The 26,542-nt window shown below is 48.9% G+C and overlaps 1 protein-coding gene across 3 annotated transcripts in view; it reads right to left on the minus strand.

Annotated features, from left to right (window-relative positions):
• Positions 1 to 763: 763 nt before the first annotated feature.
• cbsa (cystathionine beta-synthase a) overlaps positions 764 to 26,542 on the minus strand; it is a 36,019-nt gene continuing 10,240 nt past the window's right edge. Inside the window, exons 6-16 of one of the 3 annotated variants that reach the window (XM_080182546.1) lie at positions 26,111 to 26,245; positions 25,433 to 25,502; positions 25,131 to 25,222; positions 23,762 to 23,887; positions 23,527 to 23,611; positions 21,724 to 21,829; positions 10,987 to 11,064; positions 10,160 to 10,294; positions 5,001 to 5,109; positions 2,067 to 2,151; positions 764 to 1,450 (exon numbers count right to left, since the gene is read on the minus strand). In XM_080182546.1, the coding sequence (XP_080038672.1) occupies positions 1,344 to 1,450; positions 2,067 to 2,151; positions 5,001 to 5,109; positions 10,160 to 10,294; positions 10,987 to 11,064; positions 21,724 to 21,829; positions 23,527 to 23,611; positions 23,762 to 23,887; positions 25,131 to 25,222; positions 25,433 to 25,502; positions 26,111 to 26,245 (1,128 nt within the window). In that variant the 3' untranslated portion in view covers positions 764 to 1,343. Of the gene's footprint in view, positions 1,451 to 2,066; positions 2,152 to 4,198; positions 4,260 to 5,000; positions 5,225 to 10,159; positions 10,295 to 10,986; positions 11,065 to 21,723; positions 21,830 to 23,526; positions 23,612 to 23,761; positions 23,888 to 25,130; positions 25,223 to 25,432; positions 25,503 to 26,110; positions 26,246 to 26,542 lie in introns of those variants that run through there. The other 2 variants (XM_080182547.1, XM_080182548.1) reach the window with 2 other exon arrangements.

The following is a 26,542-nucleotide window of genomic DNA, read 5'->3' on the forward strand; positions in this document are numbered from 1 at the left end:
AGATGGCCTACTCCTGCTCCTATTTCTTACGTTCTCATAGCCAAAGTGATGAAGGTGGCATACGGCTTGCTTGCCTTCACCAGCCAGGTCACTGAGTGCAAGAGTTGGGAAATCATGTTGCCATATATAAAACTTTGGTTAGGCCGCATTTGGAGTATTGTGTACAGTTCTGGTCACCACACTACCAGAAGAACATGGAAGCTTTGGGGAGAGTGCAAAGGTGATTCACCAGGATGTTGCCTGGTCTCGAGGGTGTTGACTATGAGGAGAGGTTGAATAAATTAGGATTGTTTTTACTGGAAAGACAGAGGGTGTGGGGAGACCTGATAGAGATCTACAAAATTGAGGCAGAGACAGGATGGATAGTCAGAGGCTTTTTCCCCAGGGTGGAAGTGTCAATTACAAGGGGGCACAGGTTCAAGGTAAGGGGGCAAGTTTAAAGGGAGATGTATGGGGGAAGTTTTTCATGCAGAATGTGACAGGTGATACCATCCAAGGGCAGGAGATTTTTAATTTAGTTGGGGCATCATGATCAGCACAAGTTTGGAGGACTGAAGGGCCTGTTCCTGTCTTGTATTTTTCTAATTCACGTTCCTGAGGCAGAATATCCCAAACTCCGAGGAAGCAGCTCCAAAAAAGGGACATTTTACCATGGAGAGAATACACTGTTCAATGTCTTATCGTCCCCTTAATTTGAGCAGTGTCTAGCCTGTTCCTCCCACCCCAGTAAGTGCAGTCAACCAAGAAAGTATCAGTCGACAAGTGAAAAGAGAAACCCTTTATTAAAACAATCACAGGAATCTGTTAATATTTCAATTGACCTTAATATACAGAATTAGTAATCACTCATTGAAAAAAATTGTGCTGATATGCCAGAAGTGTCACAGAATAGCATTGATACATTCAAAAGAAACTCAATAAACATGAACTAGGAATAATGTTGTAAATAAGTGGAGATAAATTAGAGAGGAGTCTTGTGTGGAACATAAAAACCAGCAAGAACGATGGAACAAATAGCCTTTTCTGTCATACAGCAGATAAGAACATAACTCAGAGCAGGGGTGGGCCATCTGACCCCTGGAGCCTGCTCCGCCATTCGATAAGATCGTGACTGCTGTGAATTGATTCAATGTATAACAAAAGCAAAGACTTTCTTATCACAAAAGGCCATTTTGGAATCTAATGGAGTTTCAGCCTTTCGAGAAGTGCCAAGGATCAGCAAGGTTGCATGTAGCCCCCAACCCACAAGCACAGCAATTAACTAACTGGTGCAGAATAATAGGCCAGTTCAGGGGCTTCTCTGCTCCACACCATGTCTGAAGGGTGCATGGAGTGACCGCCCCTCACTGCGAAATACCAATCTTCTTCTGAGTGATGAAACTGAGCAGGTCGATGACTGTGATAATGCCAGTTACTGTCTGCTTCTTACAGCAAGAACCATCAGGCAAAGCTGAAAAAAAATTGTAAAGAGTTGGAGGCAAATGTGGTAGAGAGGAGAACAACAATCTCTGGGGCTCAGGGTAGACCAATGGGGTAGGTTTGGAGAGAATCAGGAGAGAGATGGCAAATTGGGCAACTCCTCCAAAAGAACCACATCTGATGCAGTTAGAATATGGAGTGTCCGACTCATTCAGGAGTCATATTGGACTTGAAATGTTAACACAGTTTCTCTCCACAGAAGCTGCCAGATGTGATAAGTTTATCCAGAGTTCTTTTTTATTTCAGATTTCCAACATTTGCAGTGTTTTATTTTTATTCAATTTGCCTTCCTAATTACTTGCTGTATCTGCACACTGGTTTGTGATTCCTCTGTACGGCTACATTCTGCAGTCTCTCCATTTAAATAAGTTTCTGCTTTCCTATTCTCAACCAACTTGGAGGAAACCATCATTGAATCTCAGTGCAAAGCTGGGAGACAGTTATCTTCCATTTATGCTTTACTCTAACATGGAAAATCATTCTGTGGCATCCAATCCTGATTCAAAATGAACACTGCAGTGAAACAGGATTGAGAAATCAATCAGATTTTGGACATTGCCTGGAGGAGTTTGATTGAAATTACTTACAGTGATCCTGCTCATTTATCATCAGAGCAAAAGAACTGGTTTCCAGGATAGCAGACAGCAGTCCCAACTCATCACTGCCCTTAACCTAAACAGAAAATTCCATCCATTATACACAAGTATCCAGGGAATCAAACAGCCCTAAAAACAACTTCCCCAGACGGCAGGGAATTTCACAACTGATGCCAATGAACCACACTGAGTGATCAGTGTCAGAGACAGCAAGCTTAATGGATCTGCTGATTCACTCGCCAGTAACCATACACCAGCACCAAGCAAAAGGAGCAACCCAAACTTCCCAATCCTATCAGCAGAGGTTAAAACCCACAGAATAAATAGTCTCAGACACACCATACATTCTGCATTGTTTGATGGGGACAGTGTAGAGGGAGTTTTACTCTATTTAACCCCGTGCTGTACCTGTCCTGGGAGTGTTTGATGGGGACAGTGTAGAGGGGGCTTTACTCTGTATCTAACCCCGTGCTGTACCTGTCCTGGGAGTGTTTGATGGGGACAGTGTAGAGGGAGCTTTACTCTGTATCTAACCCCGTGCTGTACCTGTCCTGGGAATGTTTGATGGGGACAGCATAGAGGGGGCTTTACTCTGTATCTAACCCCATACTGTACCTGTCCTGGGAGTGTCTGATGGGGGGGGACAGTGTAGAGGGAGCTTTACTCTGTATCTAACCCCGTGCTGTACCTGTCCTGGGAGTGTTTGATGGGGACAGTGTAGAGGGAGCTTTACTCTGTATCTAACCCTGTGCTGTACCTGTCCTGGGAGTGTTTGATGGGGACAGTGTAGAGGGAGCTTTACTCTGTATCTAACCCCGTGCTGTACCTGTCCTGGGAGTGTTTGATGGGGACAGTGTAGAGGGAGCTTTACTCTGTATCTAACCCCGTGCTGTACCTGTCCTGGGAGTGTTTGATGGGGACAGTGTAGAGGGGGCTTTACTCTGTATCTAACCCCGTGCTGTACCTGTCCTGGGAGTGTTTGATGGGGACAGTGTAGAGGGAGCTTTACTCTGTATCTAACCCTGTGCTGTACCTGTCCTGGGAGTGTTTGATGGGGACAGTGTAGAGGGAGCTTTACTCTGTATCTAACCCCGTGCTGTACCTGTCCTGGGAGTGTTTGATGGGGACAGTGTAGAGGGAGCTTTACTCTGTATCTAACCCTGTGCTGTACCTGTCCTGGGAGTGTTTGATGGGGACAGTGTAGAGGGAGCTTTACTCTGTATCTAACCCTGTGCTGTACCTGTCCTAGGAGTGTTTGATGGGGGACAGTGTAGAGGGAGCTTTACTCTGTATCTAACCCTGTGCTGTACCTGTCCTGGGAGTGTTTGATGGGGACAGTGTGGAGGGAGCTTTACTCTGTATCTAACCCCGTGCTGTACCTGTCCTGGGAGTGTTTGATGGGGACAGTGTAGAGGGAGCTTTACTCTGTATCTAACCCTGTGCTGTACCTGTCCTGGGAGTGTTTGATGGGGGGACAGTGTAGAGGGAGCTTTACTCTGTATCTAACCCTGTGCTATACCTGTCCTGGGAGTGTTTGATGGGGACAGTGTAGAGGGAGCTTTACTCTGTATCTAACCCTGTGCTGTACCTGTCCTGGGAGTGTTTGATGGGGGACAGTGTAGAGGGAGCTTTGCTCTGTATCTAACCCTGTGCTGTACCTGTCCTGGGAGTGTTTGATGGGGGGACAGTGTAGAGGGAGCTTTACTCTGTATCTAACCCCGTGCTGTACCTGTCCTGGGAATGTTTGATGGGGACAGTGTAGAGGGAGCTTTACTCTGTATCTAACCCCGTGCTGTACCTGTCCTGGGAGTGTTTGATGGGGACAGTGTAGAGGGAGCTTTACTCTGTATCTAACCCCGTGCTGTACCTGTCCTGGGAGTGTTTGATGGGGGGACAGTGTAGAGGGAGCTTTACTCTGTATCTAACCCCGTGCTGTACCTGTCCTGGGAGTGTTTGATGGGGACAGTGTAGAGGGGGCTTTACTCTGTATCTAACCCTGTGCTGTACCTGTCCTGGGAATGTTTGATGGGGACAGTGTAGAGGGGGCTTTACTCTGTACCTGACCCATCCCCACCACTCATTCCCAGTAAACATTGCCACCCCACCCTCCGGTTCGTTCCTACCGATGGGAAGAGCTCTCTGGCTGTTCAGCATGTCCAGCACCAGATGTCGCAAGGTTGCCACCTAATAACAAAGAACCACCCATAATGATGACACAAAACTGGGAAATGCAGCAAACAATGAGGAGGATAGTAACTTCAGGAGCAGACAGACTGGTGAAAATAGGTAGACGTGGTCAAAGCAGAAAGTGCAGTGATTTAATTTGTTGGGAAAATTGAGAAAGACTCTATAAAATAAAGGGTACACCTTGAAAAGGGATTTTATCTGTCATAAGTCATTGAAGATGGCAGGACAGATTAAGAAAGCAGTTAATAAAGCAAAGGGGATCCCAAAGCAAAGGAATGATCTTTGGTTTGGGAGGTGGAGTAAGGCATCAACTTTGAGGGAGTTGAGAGAACGCATAGGGGCTGGAGAAGGTGCGATTTCTCTGCTTCAGAGCAGAATCAGGATAGACATTTGACAGATGTTCTGAATCAGGAAGGGGTTTTGCCAGAGTGAGAGACAGGACAAGAATGTTTACTGGACAATTCAGCGACAACGAGGAAATATCTTTTAACAATGCACACAGCACATTAGAATGATCTGTAACTCACTGCCTCATTGGGCAGTAGACACACATTCCAAAGTAAATTTCAGGAGAATTGGATAAATACTTGAAGGGAAAATTTGCAGGGCTCTCAGGGGCGGGAGAGGGTGAAGGAGAAGGGACTGATTGGAGAACTCTTTCAAAGAACCTGCACGATGCTGTAAGATTGAGATTCAAACAATCCCCCAGGCCTGCATCAACAGAATGAGGACTATTACCTTCGCAAACTGCTTACACAGAACCTCAGTGACTGGATCTGCTTGTTTCACCTCTGTAGCCAGGAGAGAGCTGAGCATTTGATTCAGAGAGACAACTCCCAGGAGCTGCCTGAAATACAAATGAAACAATACTGACTTTTTACAGCATCTTCCCATGATCAACCAAACAGCTCTGCCAACCACAGAAGTGAGGAGGTGTTGTAGGTGGGGTGGGTCCAGTTTAACTGGAAGTGAACAAACAGAAACAAGGGGCAGGATTAGTGTGGATGAAGGTTCAATCTCACCTTCCTGAAAATAAACCATGAGAATATCAAATATCAGGACAGAGCAAATGATTTGAACAAAGGAACAGTTAGACCAGAATATGTGATTGTACAGATTTAACTGTGTGTAAATTCACAAGGAGGAAGAGGTTCAAATTCATGGAACAAAGTAAATGACGGTGAATACTTGGGAAATCAGAAAAACAGAAAATTGTGTATTGACTCAGCAGGTTTGGCAGTCCCTGTGCAGAGAGAAAGAGTTAATGTTTCAGCTTGACCACGAATCAGAACTTGGGTGTGATTAGTTCTGATGAAAAAGGATCAACAACCTGAAATATTAACTTTGTTTCTCTCACCACAGATGCTGCCAGGCCTGATGACACTATTGTAGTGGGTCGGATCTCAAAACAATGATGAGACAGAGTACAGGAATGAGATAGAGAATCTGGTGAACTGATGCGGCAACAATAACCTCTCCCTCAGTGTCAACAAATAAGATTGTCATCAACTTCAGAAAGCGTGCCCCTGTCTACATCAAAGAGGACAAAATAGAAAGGGTCAAGAGCTTCAGGTTTTTAGGTGTCCAGATCGCCAACATTCTATCCTGGTCCCTCCATGCCAACACTATAGTTAAGAGAGCCCACCAATGCCTCTACTTTAAGGAAATTTGGCACATCAGCTACAACTCTCATGAACGTTTACAGATGCACCATAGAAAGCATTCTTTCTGGTTGTATCACAGCTTGGTATGGGCTTCTGCTCTACCCAAGGCCACAAGAAACTACAAAAAGGTGGTGAATGTAGCCCAATCCATCTCGCAAACCAGCCTCCCATCCATTGACTCTATCTACACTTCCCACTGCCCTGGGAAAAGCAGCCAGCATAATTAAAGATCCCACGCACCCCAGACATTCTCTCTTCCACCTTCTTCCATCGGGAAAAAGATCCAATCCATTTCCTTGAGCACAGTAGAAGTAGGAAGGAACTTAAATGTGAAATTAGGAGGGCTAAAAGAGGCCATGAAAGTCTTTAGCAAACAGGGTCAAGAAGAATCCCAAGGCTTTTTATACATATATTAGGAGCAAAAGGGTAGCAAAAGAAAGAGTGGGCCCACTCAAGGACAGCGGAGGGAAGTTATGCATGAACTAACAGGAAGTGCGGTTTTCATTGAATCTCTATAGTACAGGAGGCCATTCAGCCTTTCAAGTCTGTATCAACCACAATCCCACCCACACCCTATTCCTGTAACCCCACACATTTATCCTGCTAATCCCACTGATACTAAGATCCAATGACCAATCAACCTAACCTGCACATCTTTGGACTGTGGAAGGAAACCAGAGGAAGATCCTGTCTCACCAACTTGACAGAATTTTTTGAAGAGGTGACAAAGATAATTGATGAAGGAAGGACTGTGGATGTCGTTTATCTGGATTTTAGTACGGCGTTTGACAAGGTCCCACATGGCAGACTGGTACAAAAACTAAACTCACTTGGGATTCGGAGTGGGCTGGCTAGATGGATACTGAACTGACTTGGTTAAAGAAGACAGAGTAGTGGTGGAAGGGTGTTTTTCAGAATGGAGATCTGTAGCTAGTGGTATTCCTCAGGGATCAGTGCTGGGACCTCTGTTGTTTGTAATATATATAAATGATCTGAGGAAAATGTGAGGGGTCTGATTAGTAAGTTTGTGGATGACACGAAGATTGGTGGAATTGCTGATAGTGCCGGGGATTATCAGAGGATATCAATAGATTGGAGACTTGGGCACAGAAATGGCAGATGGAGTTTAATCCGGACAAATGTGAGGTGATGCATTTTGGAGGATCAAATTTAGGTGTGAATTATACTGTAAATGGCAGAACCCTTCGGAACATTAACATACAGAGGGATCTGGGCGTGCAGGTCCACAGTTCCCTAAAAGTGGCAACACAGGTGGCCAAGGTGATTAAGAAGGCATACAGCATGCTTACCTTCATTTGCCAACTCTTGTACTCAGTGCCAATCATGTTGTAGTTTTATAAAACCTTGGTTAGGCCGCATTTGGAGTATTGTGTGCAGTTCTGGTCACCACACTATCAGAAGGACATGGAAGCTTTGGCGAGAGTGCAAAGGAGGTTAATCAGGATGTTGCCAGGTCTCGAGGTGTTGGCTATGAGGAGAGGTTGAATAATAGTGGATACCTTAGTAATTATTTACCAAACCTCGCTGGATTCCGGGGAAGTGCTGGAAGATTGGAAAACGGCTAATGTTACGCCACTGTTTAAAAAAAGTAGTAGACAAAAGGTAGGGAATTATAGGCCAGTTAGTTTAACATCTGTAGTTGAAAAAATGCTTGAATTCGTCAAAGAAGAAATAGCGAGGCACCTGGAAAGGAATGGTTTGATCGAGCAGACGCAGCACGGATTCGTTAAGGGGAAGTCGTGTTTGACAAATTTATTGGATTTCTATGAGGATGTGACTAGTGCGGTGGACGGAGGGGAACCGGTGGATGTGGTGTTTTTAGATTTCCAAAAGGTGTTTGATAAGGTGCCTCATAAAAGGTTGCTTCAGAAGGTCAGGGGGCATGGAGTTGGGGGTAAGGTGTTAGCGTGGATAGAGGATTGGTTGTCTATAGGAAGCAGAGAGTTGGTATCAATGGGTGCTATTCTGATTGGCAGTTGGTGACTAGTGGAGTGCCGCAGGGATCGGTGCTGGGGCCTCAGCTATTTACCATTTATATAGATGATCCGGAGGAGGGAGCTGAGTGTAGGGTGTTGAAATTTGCTGATGACACGAAGATGAGTGGAAAAGCAAATTGCATGGAGGGTGTGGAAAGTCTGCAGAGAGATCTGGATAGGCTGAGTGAGTGGGCGAGGACCTGGCAGATGGAGTATAATGTTAGCAAGTGTGAGGTTATCCACTTTGGCAGAAATAATAGTAGAAGGGATTATTATTTAAAAGGCAAAAAGCTACAGCATGCTACGGTGCAGAGGGACCTGGGGGTCCTTGTGCACGAGTCGCAAAAACCCAGCCTACAGGTGCAGCAGGTGATCAAGAAGGTGAATGGGATGTTGGCCTTTACAGCGAGGGGGATAGAATATAAAAGCAGGGAGGTCTTGCTGCAACTGTACAGGGCACTGGTGAGGCCACAGCTGGAGTACTGTGTGCAGTTTTGGTCGCCGCACTTGCGGAAGGATATATTGGCCTTGGAGGGAGTGCAGAGGAGGTTCACTCGGCTGATACCAGAGATGAGGGGGTTGGCCCATGAAGAGAGACTAAATAGACTGGGTCTATACTCTGAGTTTAGAAGGATGAGGGGGGATCTTTGAGACATAAGATAATGAAGGAGATGGATAGGGTAGAGGTAGAGAGATTCTTCCCTGCTTAGAAAGGACAACAGGACTAGAGGGCACAGCCTCAAGATAACGGGGGGGGGGGGGGGTGCAGTTTAGAACGGAGTTGAGGAGGAACTTCTTCACTCAAAGGGTGGTGAATCTCTGGAATTCTCTGCTCATTGAAGTAGTGAAGGCTACCTTGCTAAATATATTTAAGTCACGGGTAGATAGATTTCTGATAGACAGGGGAATTAAGGGTTATGGGGAGAAAGCGGGAAAGTGGAACTGATCCACTTCAGAACAGCCATGATCTCATTGAATGGCGGGGCAGGCTCGAAGGGCTAGATGGCCTACTCCTGCTCCTATTTCTTATGTTGTTATGTTCTTAAACTAGGATTGTTTTCACTGGAAAGACGGAGGCTGAGGGGAGACCTGATAGAGGTCTACAAAATTATGAGAGAGACAGACAGGGTGGATAGTCAGAGGATTTTCCCAGGGTGGAAGTGTCAATTTCAAGGAGACACAGGTTCAAGGTGAGAGGGGGAAAGTTTAAGGGAGATGTACGGGAGTAGTTTTTCCACGCAGAGAATGGTGGGTGTGTGGAACATGTTGTCAGAGGAAGTGGTGGAAGCAGGCACATTAGCAATACTTGAGAGACAGCTGGATGGGTACATGAATAGGGAGGAAATAGAGGGATACGGACCGAGTAAGGGCGGAAGGGTTTTTTAGTTTAGTTAGGGCATCAGGATCAGCGCGGGCTTGGAGGGCTGAAGGGCCTGTTCCTGTGCTTTGCTTTCTGGGGTTTTCATAAGTAATAAGTAAGGCATATTATTGAGAGAAAGAGGAGGCCATTCAGCCCTTAGAGGCTGCTCCATCCTTAATTATAATCACAGCTGATCAGCCAATTCAACAGCCTGATTCCTCCTCACCATCCTTGGACCCCTTCACTCCAAGAGCCATATCCAGCCGCCTCTTGAATACATTCAATGTTTTGGCATCACCTATTTCCTGTGGGAATGAATTCCACAGGATCACCACTCTCTGGGTGAAGAAATGTCTCCTCATCTCCATCCTAAATGGTCTACCCTGAATCCTCAGACTGTGACCCCTGGTTCTGGTCTCCCCCACCATCAGGAACATCCTCCCTGCATCAACCCTGTCTAGTCCCGTTAGAATTTTATAAGTTAGTATGGGGTCCCCCATCGCGTCTGAACTTCAGCAAAAACAATCCTAACCTGGTCAATTTCTCCTCATACATCATCCCACCATCCCCGGAATCAGCCTGGTAAACCTTCACTGCACTCCCTCGAGAGCAAGAACATCCTTCCTTGGAAAAGGAGACCAAAACTGTACACAATACTCTAGGTGTGGCCTCACCAAGACCCTGTATAATTATAACAACACACCCCAGCTCCTGTACTCGTTCACATAATCATCTGCCTTCTTGTTTTTGCTAAAGTGGATACCAAAAAAAGATTTTCATCAGAAAAATAAACATGGGAGAGAGAGTGTGGCAGTGGGATGAGCTGTGTGTTTGGTACAAGGCTATTAGAGTATTAGAGTTCTCAGGATCACTTACCCCCCATCACTGACCACTGGAGCCTGGTCATAACCTTTCTCACGGAGAATCTCGATGGCTGTCTGACAGGAAACAGTTGGCAGCACAGTGAGAGGCGGCATAATATTCAACTCTTCAACCTGGCACTTCCACCACCTACAGACAGGAAAAAATACCAGCTTACCCAATTCCCAGTGTGTGTGGGACCCGTACCCCAGTGAGAGTCAGTGTGTGTGGGAGCCGTACCCCAGTGAGAGTCAGTGTGTGTGGGACCCGTACCCCAGTGAGAGTCAGTGTGTGTGACCCGTACCCCAGTGAGAGTCAGTGTGTGTGGGACCCGTACCCCAGTGAGAGTCAGTGTGTGTGGGACCCGTACCCCAGTGAGAGTCAGTGTGTGTGGGACCCGTACCCCAGTGAGAGTCAGTGTGTGTGGGACCCGTACCCCAGTGAGAGTCAGTGTGTGTGGGACCCGTACCCCAGTGAGAGTCAGTGTGTGTGGGACCCGTACCCCAGTGAGAGTCAGTGTGTGTGACCCGTACCCCAGTGAGAGTCAGTGTGTGTGTGACCCGTACCCCAGTGAGAGTCAGTGTGTGTGGGACCCGTACCCCAGTGAGAGTCAGTGTGTGTGTGGGACCCGTACCCCAGTGAGAGTCGGTGTGTGGGAGCCGTACCCCAGTGAGAGTCAGTGTGTGTGGGAGCCGTACCCCAGTGAGAGTCAGTGTGTGTGTGTGTGTGTGTGTGTGTGTGTGTGGGAGCCGTACCCCAGTGAGAGTCAGTGTGTGTGTGTGTGTGTGTGTGTGTGTGTGTGGGAGCCGTACCCCAGTGAGAGTCAGTAATAATATTCTTACCAGGGTTTCTTGCTGTGGTTCTTGGTATTCACTTGGAAACCTTTCTGCATCATCCATTTATCACTGAGGAACTTGGTCCTGGAGAAACAAAGGTCAACAAAGGTCAGCAGGGAGTCGCTATAAGCACACCCGACCCCACGGACAGGGGCAGCACAGTGAGAAGGGCTCATGGGCTGATCCAAAAAGGTGAGATCACAGGGGATTGGGGGTTGAGTACTGGATTGGATTGAGGATTGGCTGACTGTCAGAAAGCGGAGGGTCAGGATAAATGGCCTTATCTAGAACATAGTACACGGAACAGTACAGCACAGTACAGGCCCTTCAGCCCTCAATGTTGTGCCAAGCTATGTCCAATCCCAAGATCAAGCTATCCCACTCCCTATCATTCTGGAGTGCTCCATGTTCCTATCCAATAACCGCTTGAAAGTTCCTAAAGTGTCCGACTCCACTATCACAGCAGGCAGTGAATTCCACACCCCACCATAGCAATTGCATTCACTGCAGTAATTCTAACATAACCTAATTTATCATACAAGCAAGGAAAATTGCTGATCTTACATTACAGATTGCATCTTCCATAACAATTTAAAGGGAGGTAGAAGGAAACCATCAAATAGCAAAGGGAGACTTAACCACCTCCCAGCTCAAAAATTTGGTATTCTCGTTCATCGAAACGAGAAAATGGTGTCTGCTATGGACCCGACTGGCTGGAGAAATTTTTTGGTATGATTTATTGTCACATGTATTAGTATCCAATGAAAAGTATTGTTTCTTGCGCGCTATACAGACAAAACATATCATTCATAGAGAAGGAAATGAGAAAGTGCAGAATGTAGTGTTACAGTCATAGCTAGCGTGTAGAGAAAAATCAACTTAGTGTGAGGTACATAGAACATAGAACATTACAGCGCAGAACAGGCCCTTCGGCCCACGATGTTGCGCCGACCAGTTTAAAAAAAAAACAACAATGACCCACTAACCTAAACCAATCCCTTTTCGTCCATAAACCTATCCACAGACCTCTTAAACGCCCCCAAACTAGGCGCATTTACAACTGCAGCAGACAGGGCATTCCAATCCCTCACCACCCTCTGGGTAAAGAACCTACCCCTGACATCTGTCCTATAACTACCCCCCCTTAGTTTAAAGCCATGCCCCCTCATGCTAGATTTTTCCATCAGAGGAAAAAGGCTATCACTATCCACCCTATCTAAACCTCTAATCATCTTATATGTTTCAATAAGATCCCCTCTTAGCCGCCTTCTTTCCAGCAAAAACAACCCCAAATCCCTCAGCCTCTCCTCATAGGATCTCCCCTCCATACCAGGCAACATCCTGGTAAACCTCCTCTGCACCCTCTCCAAAGCCTCCACATCCTTCCTGTAATGTGGGGACCAGAACTGCACACAATACTCCAAGTGCGGCTGCACCAGAGTTGTGTACAGTTGCAACATAACGCTGCGACTCCTAAATTCAATCCCCCTACCAATAAACGCCAAGACACTGTATGCCTTCTTAACAACCTTATCTACTTGATTCCCAACTTTCAGGGATCTATGTACACATACACCTAGATCCCTCTGCTCCTCCACACTATTCAAAGTCTTCCCGTTAGCCCTATACTCAACACATCTGTTATTCCTACCAAAGTGAATTACCTCACATTTCTCTGCATTAAACTCCATCCGCCACCTCTCGGCCCAGCTCTGCAACCTGTCTAAGTCTTCCTGCAAACTATGACACCCTTCCTCACAATCTACCACACCTCCATTCAAAACTGTGACAGCAGCAGGGATGAGTTGGTTGGTACGTGACCTCAGACTTTTGTATCTTTTTCCCGATAGAAGAAGGTGGAAGAGAGAACGTCCGGGCTGTGCAGAGTTCTTGATTATGCTGGCTGCTTTTCCAAGGCAGCGGGAAGTGTGGTCAGAGTCAATGGATGGGAGTTTGGTTTGCGTGATGGACTGGGCTGTGATACAGCCAGATAGAATGTTTTCTATGATGCATCTGTAAAAGTTCGAGAGTCATAGCGGACATGCCAAATTTCCTACATAACTAATGGGGTGCCACAGGGGTCAGACCTCAGATCACAACTTGTTTACAATTTCTATAAATAATCCACAAGCAGGTTCAGAGTGACATTGGAAATTTTGCAGATGATATTAAAATAGGTGGGAGGGCAGGCAGTGAAGAGGATCTGGGGAGAGAGTATGAAAAGCTGGGAATGGAATTAAAAAGTAGAACCGACAAGGTGGTTATCTCTGGGCTACTGCCTGAACCGAGTGCAGACGGGCGTAAGGTTGACAGGATTAAGGAAGTGAATGGGTGGCTCAGGGATTGGTGTGGGAGGAATGGGTTTGAATTTATGGGGCATTGGCACCAGTATTGGGGTAGGGGGGACCTGTTCAGGTGGGATGGGGTTGGTCTGAACCGTGCTGGGACCGGAGTGCTGGCGAATCGAGTAAATAGGACTGTAGATAGGGCTTTAAACTAATTAGTGGGGGGGAAGGTGCAAGGGTAGGTGACATTACAGGGTCTAAAGTAAAGGAGAGGGTACAGGTAAGGGTAGAGGCCGAGGATGTCCCAATAATGATTGTTCCTGAGGAGCAGCATCGAGAGGCAGCGATTTTTGGGCGTGTGAGGAGGCAGCACGAAAGGTACATTTTCTGTTTATATTTTTTAACTTTTTATTTCTAGTTTAAAGTCGCGAGTATCGGCAGATTTTTTTAAAATTAGTTAGAAACCGGAAGTCGTCACTAGGACGCTTACCGGTAGTTGTAGTTTTTTTTTCTCGTGCCCCTAACCCTATAAATTAGTGCAGAGGGGATACCCGATCCTCTACACTGGTAGAGAATCCCACCCTCCCACCTCCTCTAACCTAATTATAAGCGTGTGGGAAGATTTTTTAAATATTTTTTCTTGTTTTTTTTTCCTGCTGGTAATTGTTTCAGGGATGGCAGTTCAGGCAGTAAGCTGCATCTCCTGTGGGATGTATGTGGTGAGGGAATCTAGTAGTGTTTCAGGTGATTTTACCTGTAGGAAGTGTGTTCGATTGCAGCTTCTGGAGGAGCGTGTAAAGGAGCTGGAGGTGGAATTAGAGGAACGCCGCATAATTCGGGAGGCGGAAGCGGACATCGATAGGAGTTATAAGGAGATAGTCACTCCTAGAAATGAGTCTTGGGTCACTGCCAGGAAGAGGGGAAAGAAGCAATTGGGGGGACAATCCCCTGGGGCTGTTCCCCTCCAAAATAGGTTTTCTGTCCTGGAGGCTACAGTTGAGGAGGAATCAACTGGGGATAGCCAAAGGGAGCAGGTCTCTGGAGGTGAGCCTGTTGTAAAAGCTCAGGTGGTTAGGGGATGTAAAAGATTGGGCCTCATGATTGGGGACTCCACAATTAGAGGGACGGATAGGAGAGTCAGAGGTAATGGTAGGGACTCAGGGCTGGTGTGTTGCCTACCAGGGGCTGGGGTCCGGGATGTGTCAGAGAGGATATTCAAGACTCTCAGGGGAGAGGGAGATCAACCCCAAGTTATAATTCATGTGGGGACACATGACATAGGGAGGTTAAGGGAAGGGGATATTAAGCAGAGATTTATGGAGTTGGGGTGGAAACTAAAGGCCAAGTCAGACAGAGTGGTTATCTCCGGACTCTTGCCTGTGCCACGGGATAGTGTAGAGAGGAATAGAGAGAGGGAAAGTTTGAACTCGTGGCTGAAGGGATGGTGCAGGAGGGAGGGGTTCAGGTACTTGAGCAATTGGGGCTCATTCTGGGGAAGGTGGGACCTCTATATGAGGGATGGTCTGCACCTGAATCAGAGGGGGACCAATATCCTGGGGGGTAAATTTGCTAAGGCAATGCAGGGGGATTTAAACTGATTCGGAGGGGGGGTGGGATCCTGAGTAGAAGGGGTGAAAGTGAGGGGGGCAGAGATGGGGACTGCAATGCACAGCATTGTGGGGGTGGGGTGGAGCGGAGCAGGGTTTGAAATGCGTGTACTTTAATGCGAGTATTCACAATAAAGTGGATGAACTTGCAGCGTGGATCAGTACCTGGGACTTTGATGTTGTGGCCATTTCAGAGACATGGATAGAGCAGGGGCAGGAATGGTTGTTGCAGGTCCCGGGGTTCAAATGCTTTAGTCGGAGTAGAGAAGGAGGTAGAAGGGGGGGAGGGGTAGCATTACTGGTCAAGGACTGTATCACAGTGTCAGAGAGGAAGTTTGATGAGGACTTGTCTGTTGAGGTAGTATGGGCGGAGATTAGAAATAGGAGAGGGGAGGTCACCCTGTTGGGAGTCTTTTATAGACCTCCTAAAAGTTCTAGAGAGGTTGAGGAAAGGATTGCAGAGACGATCCTGGTTAGGAGTGAAAGTAATAGGGTAATTGTTATGGGGGACTTTAACTTTACTAATATTGATTGGAATTGCTATAGCTCTAGCTCGTTAGAGGGGTCAGTGTTTGTACAAAGCGTGCAGGAAGGTTTTTTGACTCAGTATGTAGATAGGCCAACTAGAGGTGAGGCTATATTGGATTTGGTGCTGGGAAATGAGCCAGACCAGGTGCTAGACTTGGAAGTTGGTGTGCATTTTGGTGATAGTGACCACAATTCGGTTACGTTCACCTTAGTGATGGAAAGGGATAGGCATGAACCTCGGGTCAGTAGTTTTAGCTGGGGGAAGGGTAATTATGAGGCTATTAGGAGAGAATTAGGAAGCATAGGTTGGACTAGGAGATTACAGGGACTGGGAACGTCTGAAATGTGGAGTTTTTTCAAGGAGCAGCTACTGCGAGTCCGTGATAGGTATGTCCCTGTCAGGCATGGAGGAATTGGTAGATCTAGGGAACCGTGGTGCACCCAAAAAAGTTGATTCGTTGGTTAAAAAGAAAAAGGAGGCTTATGTTTGGATGAGGCTTGAGGGCTCAGGTAGTGCACTAGAAAGCTCTAAATTGGCTAGGAGGGAGTTGAAGAGTGAGTTAAGAAGGGCTAAAAGAGGACATGAGAAGACTTTGGCTGATAGGATCAAGGAGAATCCTAAGGCGTTCTATAGGTATGTCAAGAACAGAAGGTTGGTTAGGGCAAGATTAGGGCCAGTTACAGACAGTAGAGGGAAGTTGTGTGTGGAACCGGAAGAGATTGGTGAGGCATTGAACCAATATTTCTCTTCGGTGTTCATGCAGGGGGACATGAATGTAGCTGAGGAGAACACTAGGTTGCAGGGGTGTAAAATAGACAGTGTTGCAGTTGATACCGGGGATGTGCTGGATATTCTCGAGGGTTTGAAAATAGATAAGTCCCCTGGTCCGGATGGGATTTACCCTAGGTTTCTCTGGGAGGCAAGAGAGGCAATTGCGGAGCCTCTGGCTCTGATCTTCAGGTCGTCGTTGGTCTCAGGTGTAGTACCGGAAGATTGGAGGATAGCGAATGTTGTCCCATTGTTTAAGAAGGGGAACAGAGACTTCCCCGGGAATTATAGACCGGTGAGTCTCACTTCTGTTGTGGGCAAGGTTTTAGAAAAAATTATTAGGGATAGGATTTATAGTTATTTGGAGGGTAATGAATTGATTGGAGATAGTCAGCATGGTTTTGTAGCGGGTAGGTCGTGCCTTACTAACCTTATTGAGTTTTTTGAGAAAGTGACCAAAGAGGTGGATGGGGGTAAGGCAGTTGACGTGGTGTATATGGATTTTAGTAAGGCGTTTGATAAGGTTCACCATGGTAGGCTTCTGCAGAAAATGCAGATGTATGGGATTGAGGGTAGTCTAGGAAATTGGATCAGGAATTGGCTAGCAGATAGGAGACAGAGGGTGGTGGTTGATGGTAAATATTCGTCATGGAGTTCGGTTACGAGTGGTGTGCCTCAGGGATCTGTTTTGGGGCCACTGCTGTTTGTAATTTTTATTAATGATCTGGATGAGGGTATAGTTGGGTGGATTAGTAAATTTGCTGATGACACCAAAGTCGGAGGTGTGGTAGATTGTGAGGAAGGGTGTCATAGTTTGCAGGGAGACTTAGACAGGTTGCAGAGCTGGGCCGAGAGGTGGAGGATGGAGTTTAATGCGGAGAAGTGTGAGGTAATTCACTTTGGTAGGAATAACAGATGTGTTGAGTATAGGGCTAACGGGAGGACTTTGAATAGTGTGGATGAACAGAGGGATCTAGGTGTATGTGTACATAGATCCCTGAAAGTTGGGAATCAAGTAGATAAGGTTGTTAAGAAGGCATACGGTGTCTTGGCGTTTACTGGTAGGGGGATTGAATTTAGGAGTCGCAGCGTCATGTTGCAACTGTACACAACTCTGGTGCGGCCGCACTTGGAGTACTGTGTGCAGTTCTGGTCCCCACATTACAGGAAGGATGTGGAGGCTTTGGAGAGGGTGCAGAGGAGGTTTACCAGGATGTTGCCTGGTATGGAGGGGAGGTCCTATGAGGAGAGGCTGAGGGATTTGGGGTTGTTTTCGTTAGAAAGAAGGCGGCTACGAGGGGACCTTATTGAAACATATAAGATGATTAGAGGTTTAGATAGGGTGGATAGTAATAGCCTTTTTCCTCGGATGGAGAAAGCTAGCACGAGGGGGCATACCTTTAAATTAAGGGGTGGTAGTTATAGGACGGATGTCAGGGGTAGGTTCTTTACCCAGAGGGTGGTGAGGGATTGGAATGCCCTGCCTGCTGCAGTTGTAAATGCGCCTAGTTTGGGGGCGTTTAAGAGATCCGTGGATAGGTTTATGGACGAAAAGGGATTGGTTTAGGTTAGAGGGTCATTGTTTTTTAACTGGTCGGCGCAACATCGTGGGCCGAAGGGCCTGTTCTGCGCTGTAATGTTCTATGTTCTATAATAAAGGGAGTAGGGGGCGTGAGTATGGTTGGTGGCGTTCTGGCAAATAGGGTCCAGGTGAAGGCTGGGATGAAAGCACTTTATCTGAATGCACGAAGCATTCGGAATAAAGTGGATGAGCTGGTGGCGCAGATCGACACAAATGGATACGATCTGGTGGCCATTACAGAGACGTGGCTGCAAGGTGACAGGGACTGGGAGCTGAATGTCCAGGGGTATCAAGTGTTTAGGAAGGATAGGCGGGAGGGAAAAGGGGGGGGTGTAGCTCTGCTGATTAAGGATAGCATCACGGTGGTAGCAAGGGATGATATTGGAGCCAAGGAGCAGAAAGTGGAATCGTTGTGGGTAGAGATTAGGAGCAGCAAAGGGGGGAAGACGCTGGTGGGTGTCGTCTATAGGCCCCCGAATAATGATCTGGAGGTGGGGTGGGCTGTTAACGCGCAAATAAGTGCGGCGTGCAGGAATGGGACGGCCGTAATTATGGGGGATTTCAATCTGCATATTGATTGGTCGACCCATGTTGGACGCGGGGGGCTCGAGGAGGAGTTCTTGGAATGCTGCCGGGATAGTTTCCTTGAACAGTGTGTGTTGGAGCCGACGAGGGAGCGAGCTGTCTTGGATCTGGTGTTATGTAATGAGGCGGGTAGAATTAGGGACCTTGCGGTGAAGGATCCTCTTGGGAAGAGTGATCATTGTACGGTGGAGTTTCTGGTGCAGATGGAGGAGGAGAAAGTGGGTTCCCGGACACGTGTCCTTTGTTTGAATAGAGGGGAGTACGGTAGGATGAGAGAAGAATTGGCGAATGTGGACTGGGGGAGCGCGTTGGAAGGTAGGTCTGCTGAGGAGCAGTGGAGGATCTTTAAGGAGATCTTTCTTGGTGCTCAGCAGAAATTTATTCCGATGGTCAAAAAGGACCGTAGGAGGAGAGGTAATAAGCCGTGGATAACGAAGGAGGTGAAGGAAAGTGTTAAATTAAAAGCGGATGCGTTTAGAGTAGCTAAGAGTAGTGGGCGAGAAGAGGATTGGGAGAGGTTTAAATGTCAACAAAGAATGACAAAGAAGTTGATAAAGAAGGGTAGGAGAAACTATGAAGCTGAGCTAGCGCTTAATATAAAAAAGGATAGCAAGAGTTTTTATAAATATATAAAAAGGAAGAGGCTGGCTAGGGTGAACGTTGGACCCTTAGAGGATGAGAGGGGGTACTTAGTGGTAGGGGATGGGGAAATGGCTGAGGTATTGAATAACTTTTTTGTTTCGGTCTTCACGGAGGAAGACGTGAATAATTTGCCGGGTGTTAGCGATGGAAAGGTGGTAGGACTGGAGGGTCTCAATGACATTACTGTTACTAGAGAGGCGGTGCTCGACAGACTGGAGGGACTGATTGTGGACAAGTCCCCAGGACCGGATGGAATGCATCCGAGGGTTCTGAAGGACATGGCGGAGGTGATAGTGGATGGCTTGGTGATTATTTTCCAAACGTCGCTGGATTCCGGGGAAGTGCCGGAAGATTGGAAAGCAGCTAATGTTACGCTGTTGTTTAAGAAGGGTGCCAGGCAAAAGGCAGGGAATTATAGGCCAGTTAGTTTAACGTCTGTTGTAGATAAAATGTTAGAATCTGTCATCAAGGAGAAAATAGTGAGGCATCTTGAGGAGAATTGTTTGGTAGAGCAGATGCAGCACAGTTTCGTTAAGGGGAAGTCGTGTCTGACGCATTTATTGGAGTTCTATGAGGATGTGTCTAGGGCGGTGGATAGAGGAGAGCCGGTGGATGTGGTCTTTCTAGATTTTCAGAAGGCGTTTGATAAGGTGTCACACAAGAGGTTATTGCAGAAGGTAAGGGGGCATGGAGTTGGGGGTAGGGTGTTAGCGTGGATAGAGGATTGGATGTCAAATAGGAGGCAAAGAGTGGGGGTTAATGGGTGCTATTTGGATTGGCGGTTGGTGACTAGTGGAGTGCCCCAGGGGTCGGTGCTGGGGCCTCAGCTATTTACCATTTATATAGATGATCTGGAGGAGGGAACCGAGTGTATGGTGTCAAAATTTGCTGATGACACCGAGATTGGTGGAATGGCAAATTGTGCGGAGGGTGTGGAGAGTCTGCAGAAGGATCTAGATAGGCTGGGTGAATGGGCCAGGAACTGGCAAATGGAATTTAATGTTGGCAAGTGCGAGGTGGTCCACTTTGGTAGGAATAATGGTAGGAAGGACTATTACTTACGTGGCAAAAAACTGTAGCATGCGACGGTGCAGAGGGACCTCAGGGTCCTTGTGCATGAGTCGCAAAAACCCAGCCTGCAGGTGCAGCAGGTGGTCAGGAAGGCGAATGGGATGCTGGCCTTCATAGTGAGGGGGATTGAATATAAAAGTAGGGAGGTCTTGCTGCGGCTGTATAGGGCATTGGTGAGGCCGCAGCTGGAGTACTGTGTGCAGTTTTGGTCACCGCACTTACGCAAGGATATTTTGGCCTTGGAGGGAGTGCAGAGGAGGTTTACTAGGCTGATTCCAGAGTTGAGGGGGTTGAACTATGAGGAGAGGCTGAATAAACTAGGCTTGTACTCGTTAGAGTTTAGAAGAATGAGGGGAGATCTCATTGAGACGTATAAGATGTTGAATGGGATGGATAGGATAGAGGTGGAGAGGCTCTTCCCGCTCAGAAAGGACAGTAGGACGAGAAGGCACAGCCTCAAGATAAAGGGGGGACGGTTTAGAATGGAGTTGAGGAAGAACTTCTTCACTCAAAGGGTGGTGAATCTCTGGAATTCTCTGCCCGTTGAAGTGGTGGAGGCTGCCTCGCTAAATATTTTTAAGACGCGGGTTGATGGGTTTTTGATAAGAGAGGGGATTAAGGGTTATGGGGAGAGGGCGGGAATGTGGAACTGAGCAGCGACAGATCAGCCATGATCTTATTGAATGGCGGGGCAGGCTCGAGGGGCTAAATGGCCTACTCCTGCTCCTATTTCTTATGTTCTTATATAAAGATTTTACAGATAGATATAGATAGGCTAGGAGAATGGGCCAAAATGTGGCAGATGGAGTTTAATGTGGATAAGTGTGAGGTTGTCCAGCAGAAAGGCAAATTATTACCTAAATGGGAAGCAGATTCAAAATGTGTCCGGACAGAGGGATCTGGGTGTATGTGTTCATGAATTGCAGAGAGTTGGTATGCAGGTACAGCATGTAATAAAAACGGTAAATATGACACTGGCATTTATTGCAAAGGCACTGGAGTGTAAAAGAGGAGAAGTGTTGTGATTGTACAGGGTGTTGGTGAGACCACACCTGGAATATTGTGCCCAGTTTTGGTCTCCTTATTTGGGGAAGGATGTGGTGGCATTGGGAGCAGTTCAGAGGGAGCTCACCAGATTGATCCTGAGGATGTACGAGGAGAGATTAAACAGTTTGGGCTTGTAATCACTGGAGTTTAGAAGGATGAGAGGGGATCTGTTTGAGATCTACAAAATTTTAAAAGACATTGATAAAGTGACTACAGACCAAATGTTTCCTTTTATGGGGCAATCTCAAACAAGAGGTCACAGGGATAGGCTGAGAGGCAGTAGATTTAAAACTGAGATGAGGAGCAACTGCTTCTTGCACAGGGTGGTGAATTTGTGGAACTCGCTGCCCCTTGGCACGGTGGAGTCAGAATCATTGAATGGTTTCAGGAAGTAGATACATTTTTTATAAAAGGGATAAGGAGATATGGGGAACAGGCGGCGAGGTGGGGGAGGGGTGGCTGGGTGGATGGGGGCGGTGAGGGAGGGGGAGACCAGGGAGAGATCACCCATGATCTGATTGAACGGCAGAACAGTCTCGAAGGGCTGAGTTTGCTGATTTCTGCTCCTAATGTTTCTATGTGTGGGGTTGAGTGTCGGGTCCATGCTGTGGGCAGAGTGGCACTTACATATAGTTACGGACCGAATCTGGGAGAACGACCACACAGCGTTGACCTTCCTTCAGATGCTGGGCAGCCTTGAGAGCGATGGAAACGGCACTTCCCGAACTTCCACCTAGTAATACAGTTCCACAAATCAGATCCAGCCCCCCACTCACTGCTTCCCCCCCCCCATCCACCCAGCATCCCCCCCCACCTCACCCCCCTCCTATCCACCCAGACCCCCCTCCCTCACCGTCCCCCCTCATCCACCCAGACCCCCCTCCCTCACCGCCCCCCTCCTATCCACCCAGACCCCCCTCATCCACCCAGACCCCCCTCCCTCACCGCCCCCCTCCTATCCACCCAGACCCCCCTCCCTCACCGCCCCCCTCCTATCCACACAGACCCCCCTCCCTCACCGTCCCCCCTCCTATCCACCCAGACCCCCCTCATCCACCCAGACCCCCCTCCCTCACCACCCCCTCCCATCCACCCAGACCCCCCTCCCTCACCGCCCCCCTCCTATCCACACAGACCCCCCTCCCTCACCGTCCCCCCTCCTATCCACCCAGACCCCCCTCCCTCACCGCCCCCCTCCTATCCACACAGACCCCCCTCCCATCCGCCCAGACCTCCCTCCCTCACCGTCCCCCCTCCTATCCACCCAGACCCCCCTCCCTCACCGCCCCCCTCCTATCCACACAGACCCCCCTCCCTCACCGTCCCCCCTCCTATCCACACAGACCCCCCTCCCATCCACCCAGACCCCCCTCCCTCACCGTCCCCCCTCATCCACCCAGACCCCCCTCCCTCACCGTCCCCCCTCCCATCCGCCCAGACCCCCCTCCCTCACCGCCCCCCTCCTATCCGCCCAGACCCCCCTCCCTCACCGCCCCCCTCCCATCCGCCCAGACCCCCCTCCCTCACCTCCCCCCTCCTATCCACACAGACCCCCCTCCCATCCACCCAGACCCCCCTCCCTCACCGTCCCCCCTCATCCACCCAGACCCCCCTCCCTCACCGTCCCCCCTCCCATCCGCCCAGACCCCCCTCCCTCACCGCCCCCCTCCTATCCGCCCAGACCCCCCTCCCTCACCGCCCCCCTCCCATCCGCCCAGACCCCCCTCCCTCACCGTCCCCCCTCCCATCCGCCCAGACCCCCCTCCCTCACCGTCCCCCCTCATCCACCCAGACCCCCCTATCCACCCAGACCCCCCTCCCTCACCGCCCCCCTCCTATCCACACAGACCCCCCTCCCATCCGCCCAGACCCCCCTCCCTCACCACCCCCTTCCTATCCACCCAGACCCCCCTCCCTCACCGCCCCCCTCCTATCCGCCCAGACCCCCCTCCCTCACCACCCCCTTCCTATCCACCCAGACCCCCCTCCCTCACCGCCCCCCTCCTATCCACACAGACCCCCCTATCCACCCAGACCCCCCTCCCTCACCGCCCCCCTCCTATCCACACAGACCCCCCTCCCATCCGCCCAGACCCCCCTCCCTCACCACCCCCTCCCATCCACCCAGACCCCCCTCCCTCACCGCCCCCCTCCTATCCACACAGACCCCCCTCCCATCCGCCCAGACCCCCCTCCCTCACCACCCCCTCCTATCCGCCCAGACCCCCCTCCCTCACCACCCCCTTCCTATCCACCCAGACCCCCCTCCCTCACCGTCCCCCCTCCTATCCACCCAGACCCCCCTCCCTCACTGCCCCCCTCCTATCCACCCAGCACCCCTCCCCCAGCACCCCTCTCATTCCCCCAACCCACAACCCCCCTCCCATCCTCTCCCCTCCCCACCACACTCTCTCCTCCCCAATATCTCACCACAAAGTATCCCCTCCTCTTTGATCAGCTGACGAGCTATTTTAAATGAGTCTTCATCATTACTCTTGTACCATTTATCCACAACCTGCAATGATTAATAACAGTCAGACTCTGATATCACTACCATTCCCCCCCTACCCCACAACCCAGGGGTCACTGGGCAATGATCCAGAGCAGGAACTGAGATTTGTAAAGGATTGAGAAAGCTTAGTTTCAAGCGCTGAGGATTACTTACTGATCGATCCAAAACAGTTGGAATGAAATCATAGCCAATTCCTTCCACTTCATACGAACTGACACCTGATTGGTTGAGTTCTTCAGGTTCTGCCAGGATGGAACCTTCTGGATCAACTCCAATAATCTGAGGAGAGAAAACCATCAGTGTAAGACCCAAACCAACATCTGAACACACTGAATGACCCATGCAAATCTTCCCCAGTCTCAAACCCATCCCCTCTCAACATGCCCCGTTTATGGGTACATAATCACAATAGTTATTGATTAAAATTCCTCAAGTCTGAATTCAAACCCCTGCATAACAAAAGAAACCGTTTGTCTCAGACACAGAGAATGTGAAAGTTCTGGATTGCCCTTTAGGGAAAGAAATCTTCTATTTTGATGGAAGATGTGGATAAATGTGAGGTTATCCACTTTGATAGCAATAATAGGAATACAAATTATTATTTGAATGTATGTAAATTGAAAGAGATAGATACTCAATGAGACCCTGGTGCCCTCATGCATCAGTCGCTGAAAGTAAGCGCACAGGTACACCAGGCAGTAGAGAAAGCAGATGGTATGTTGGCCTTCATAGCAAGAGGATTTGAGTATAGGGATAGGGATGTTTTGCTGCAATTGTATAGGGTGGTGGTGAGAACACACCTGGAGTATTGTATGCAGTTTTGGTGTCCTTATCTGAGGAAGGATGTCCTTGCTATACAGGGAGTACAGCGAAGGTTTACCAGGCTGATTGTTGGAATGGCAGGTTTGTCATATGAGGAGAGACTACATCGGTTAGGATTATATTCACTGGAGTTTAGAAAAGTGAGAGGGGATCTGATAGAAACTTATAAAATTCTAACAGGGTTAGACAGGATAGATTCAGAAAGAATGTTCCCTCACTCCAGATGCCCCCACCCCCCACACTGCTCCCTCACCCTGGACGCCCCCACACCCCACTCTACTCCCTCAGACCATCACCATCCTCCCCCACACCCCTAACCCCTTCCCCCACCCAGCTCCCTCACCCCAAATTTATCCCCCCATGCCCCAAGACCTTCTCCCCTGCTCCCTCACTCCAAACCACCCTCTCCCATACCCTGACCCCTTTCCCCATCCTGCACCTTCACCCCAAACCACCCTCCCCCAACCCGCTCCTTGACCCCAAACTCTCTTCCACACCCCAAACCATCCTCCCCCACACCAAAACCCCTTCCCCCACCCAGCTCCCTTCACCCCAACCCCTTCCCCCACCCAGACACTCTACTCTCTCACCCCAAAACCACACCCCTCTGACCCTCCCCGCAAATCCTCCCTCCGACACTCACCCCAAAAATCACTAATACCCCCTCCCTGGCAGCTGGGACAGTCTCCGTCCTCCGTACCTGACAGCCAGGACACTGCTCCTTCAGTTTCCTGGCAATTCCGGTGATTGTTCCTCCAGTTCCGGCTCCCGCCACAAACATGTCAACTTTCCCTACAAAAGGCAACAAGAGGAATGGGATTGGACAGATAAACACCCACCCCTGCCCCACCCCCTGGATCCCCTGGCCTGCCCCACCCCCAGGGTCACCCACCCCTGCCCCACCCCCAGGGTCACCCACCCAACAGTCCTGGGATAACCCTCCCCACTCCCGGCAATCAACCCCCCCTCCCTCCCCCGCACTCCATAAAACAGAAGCCATACCAGCACACTGCCTGAGAATCTCTTCCGCGGTTTGGTCATAATGAGTCAGTGGGTTAGCAGGATTGCGATACTGGAAAGGAAGAGGTAAGTGTCAGACCCAGAGCTCAAATCTCCAAAATCACTCATCCCTTCCCCTGAAAACAGATAGTAACTCCAGAGAGAACATCCCACACCCCCATTCCTGCATTAACAAAGAAAAGTACAGCACAAGAACAGGCCCTTCGGCCCTCCAAACCCACACTGATCATGATGCCCCAACTAAACTGAAAAAACCCTCTGCCCTTACTCAGTGCCTATCCCTCTATTCCCTCCCTCTTCATGTATTCATACAGATGTCTCTTCAATGCTGCTAATGTTCCTGCGTCCACCACCACCTCTGGCAGTGTGTTCTAGCCACCCATCACTCTGAAAAACTTCCCCCACACGTCTCCCTTGAACTTTCCCCCCCTCACCTTGAACCTGTGCCCCCCTTATAACTGACACTCCTACCCTGGGGAAAAGCCTCTGACTATCCACTCTGCCTCTGCCTCATTGTTTGGGAGACCTCTCAGGTCTCCCGTCAGCCTCCATCTTTCCAGTGAGAGGCAAGTGATTGGATGAACTAGATTCTACATTAAAAAAGCCATTTAATGTCAGTGAGTGGCTGAAATTTACAGAGATGGAGATGATCGGATGTACCTGATCCAGGACGCAGGAATTTGGGATTTCACTCTTCAGTTTCCAGGCAACACCAACGTGAGACTCCGGGGAATCAAAGCTCGCTCCGTTTGGTGTTCGAACTATCTCTGCACCAAGAGCTTGTAACACATCAACCTTCACAGAACAAACAACAGCTCAACAAACCGAACAACATGGAGAGGAGCAAAACAACTGGAGGACAAGTGGCAGGCCAGATACAGAGGGGGCCTACGTTGTGGCAGAGACCGGATTGGAAAACAATTTCAGAATAAGAAGAATCAGATGAGGAGAAATGTTTACCTCAGAGGGTTGTTGGTGTTTGGACTTCTCTCGTAACAGAGAGCGTGACTCACTGTATATTCAACTGAGCATGATGGAGTGAAGCATTATGGGAGGTGCAGGGGGAGGTGGGGGGGGCGGTGAGGACACAGG

The sequence above is a fragment of the Carcharhinus amblyrhynchos genome, unplaced genomic scaffold, assembly GCF_965287045.1.
Source record: "Carcharhinus amblyrhynchos unplaced genomic scaffold, sCarAmb.v2.hapA scaffold_65, whole genome shotgun sequence".
Taxonomy (NCBI): domain Eukaryota; kingdom Metazoa; phylum Chordata; class Chondrichthyes; order Carcharhiniformes; family Carcharhinidae; genus Carcharhinus; species Carcharhinus amblyrhynchos.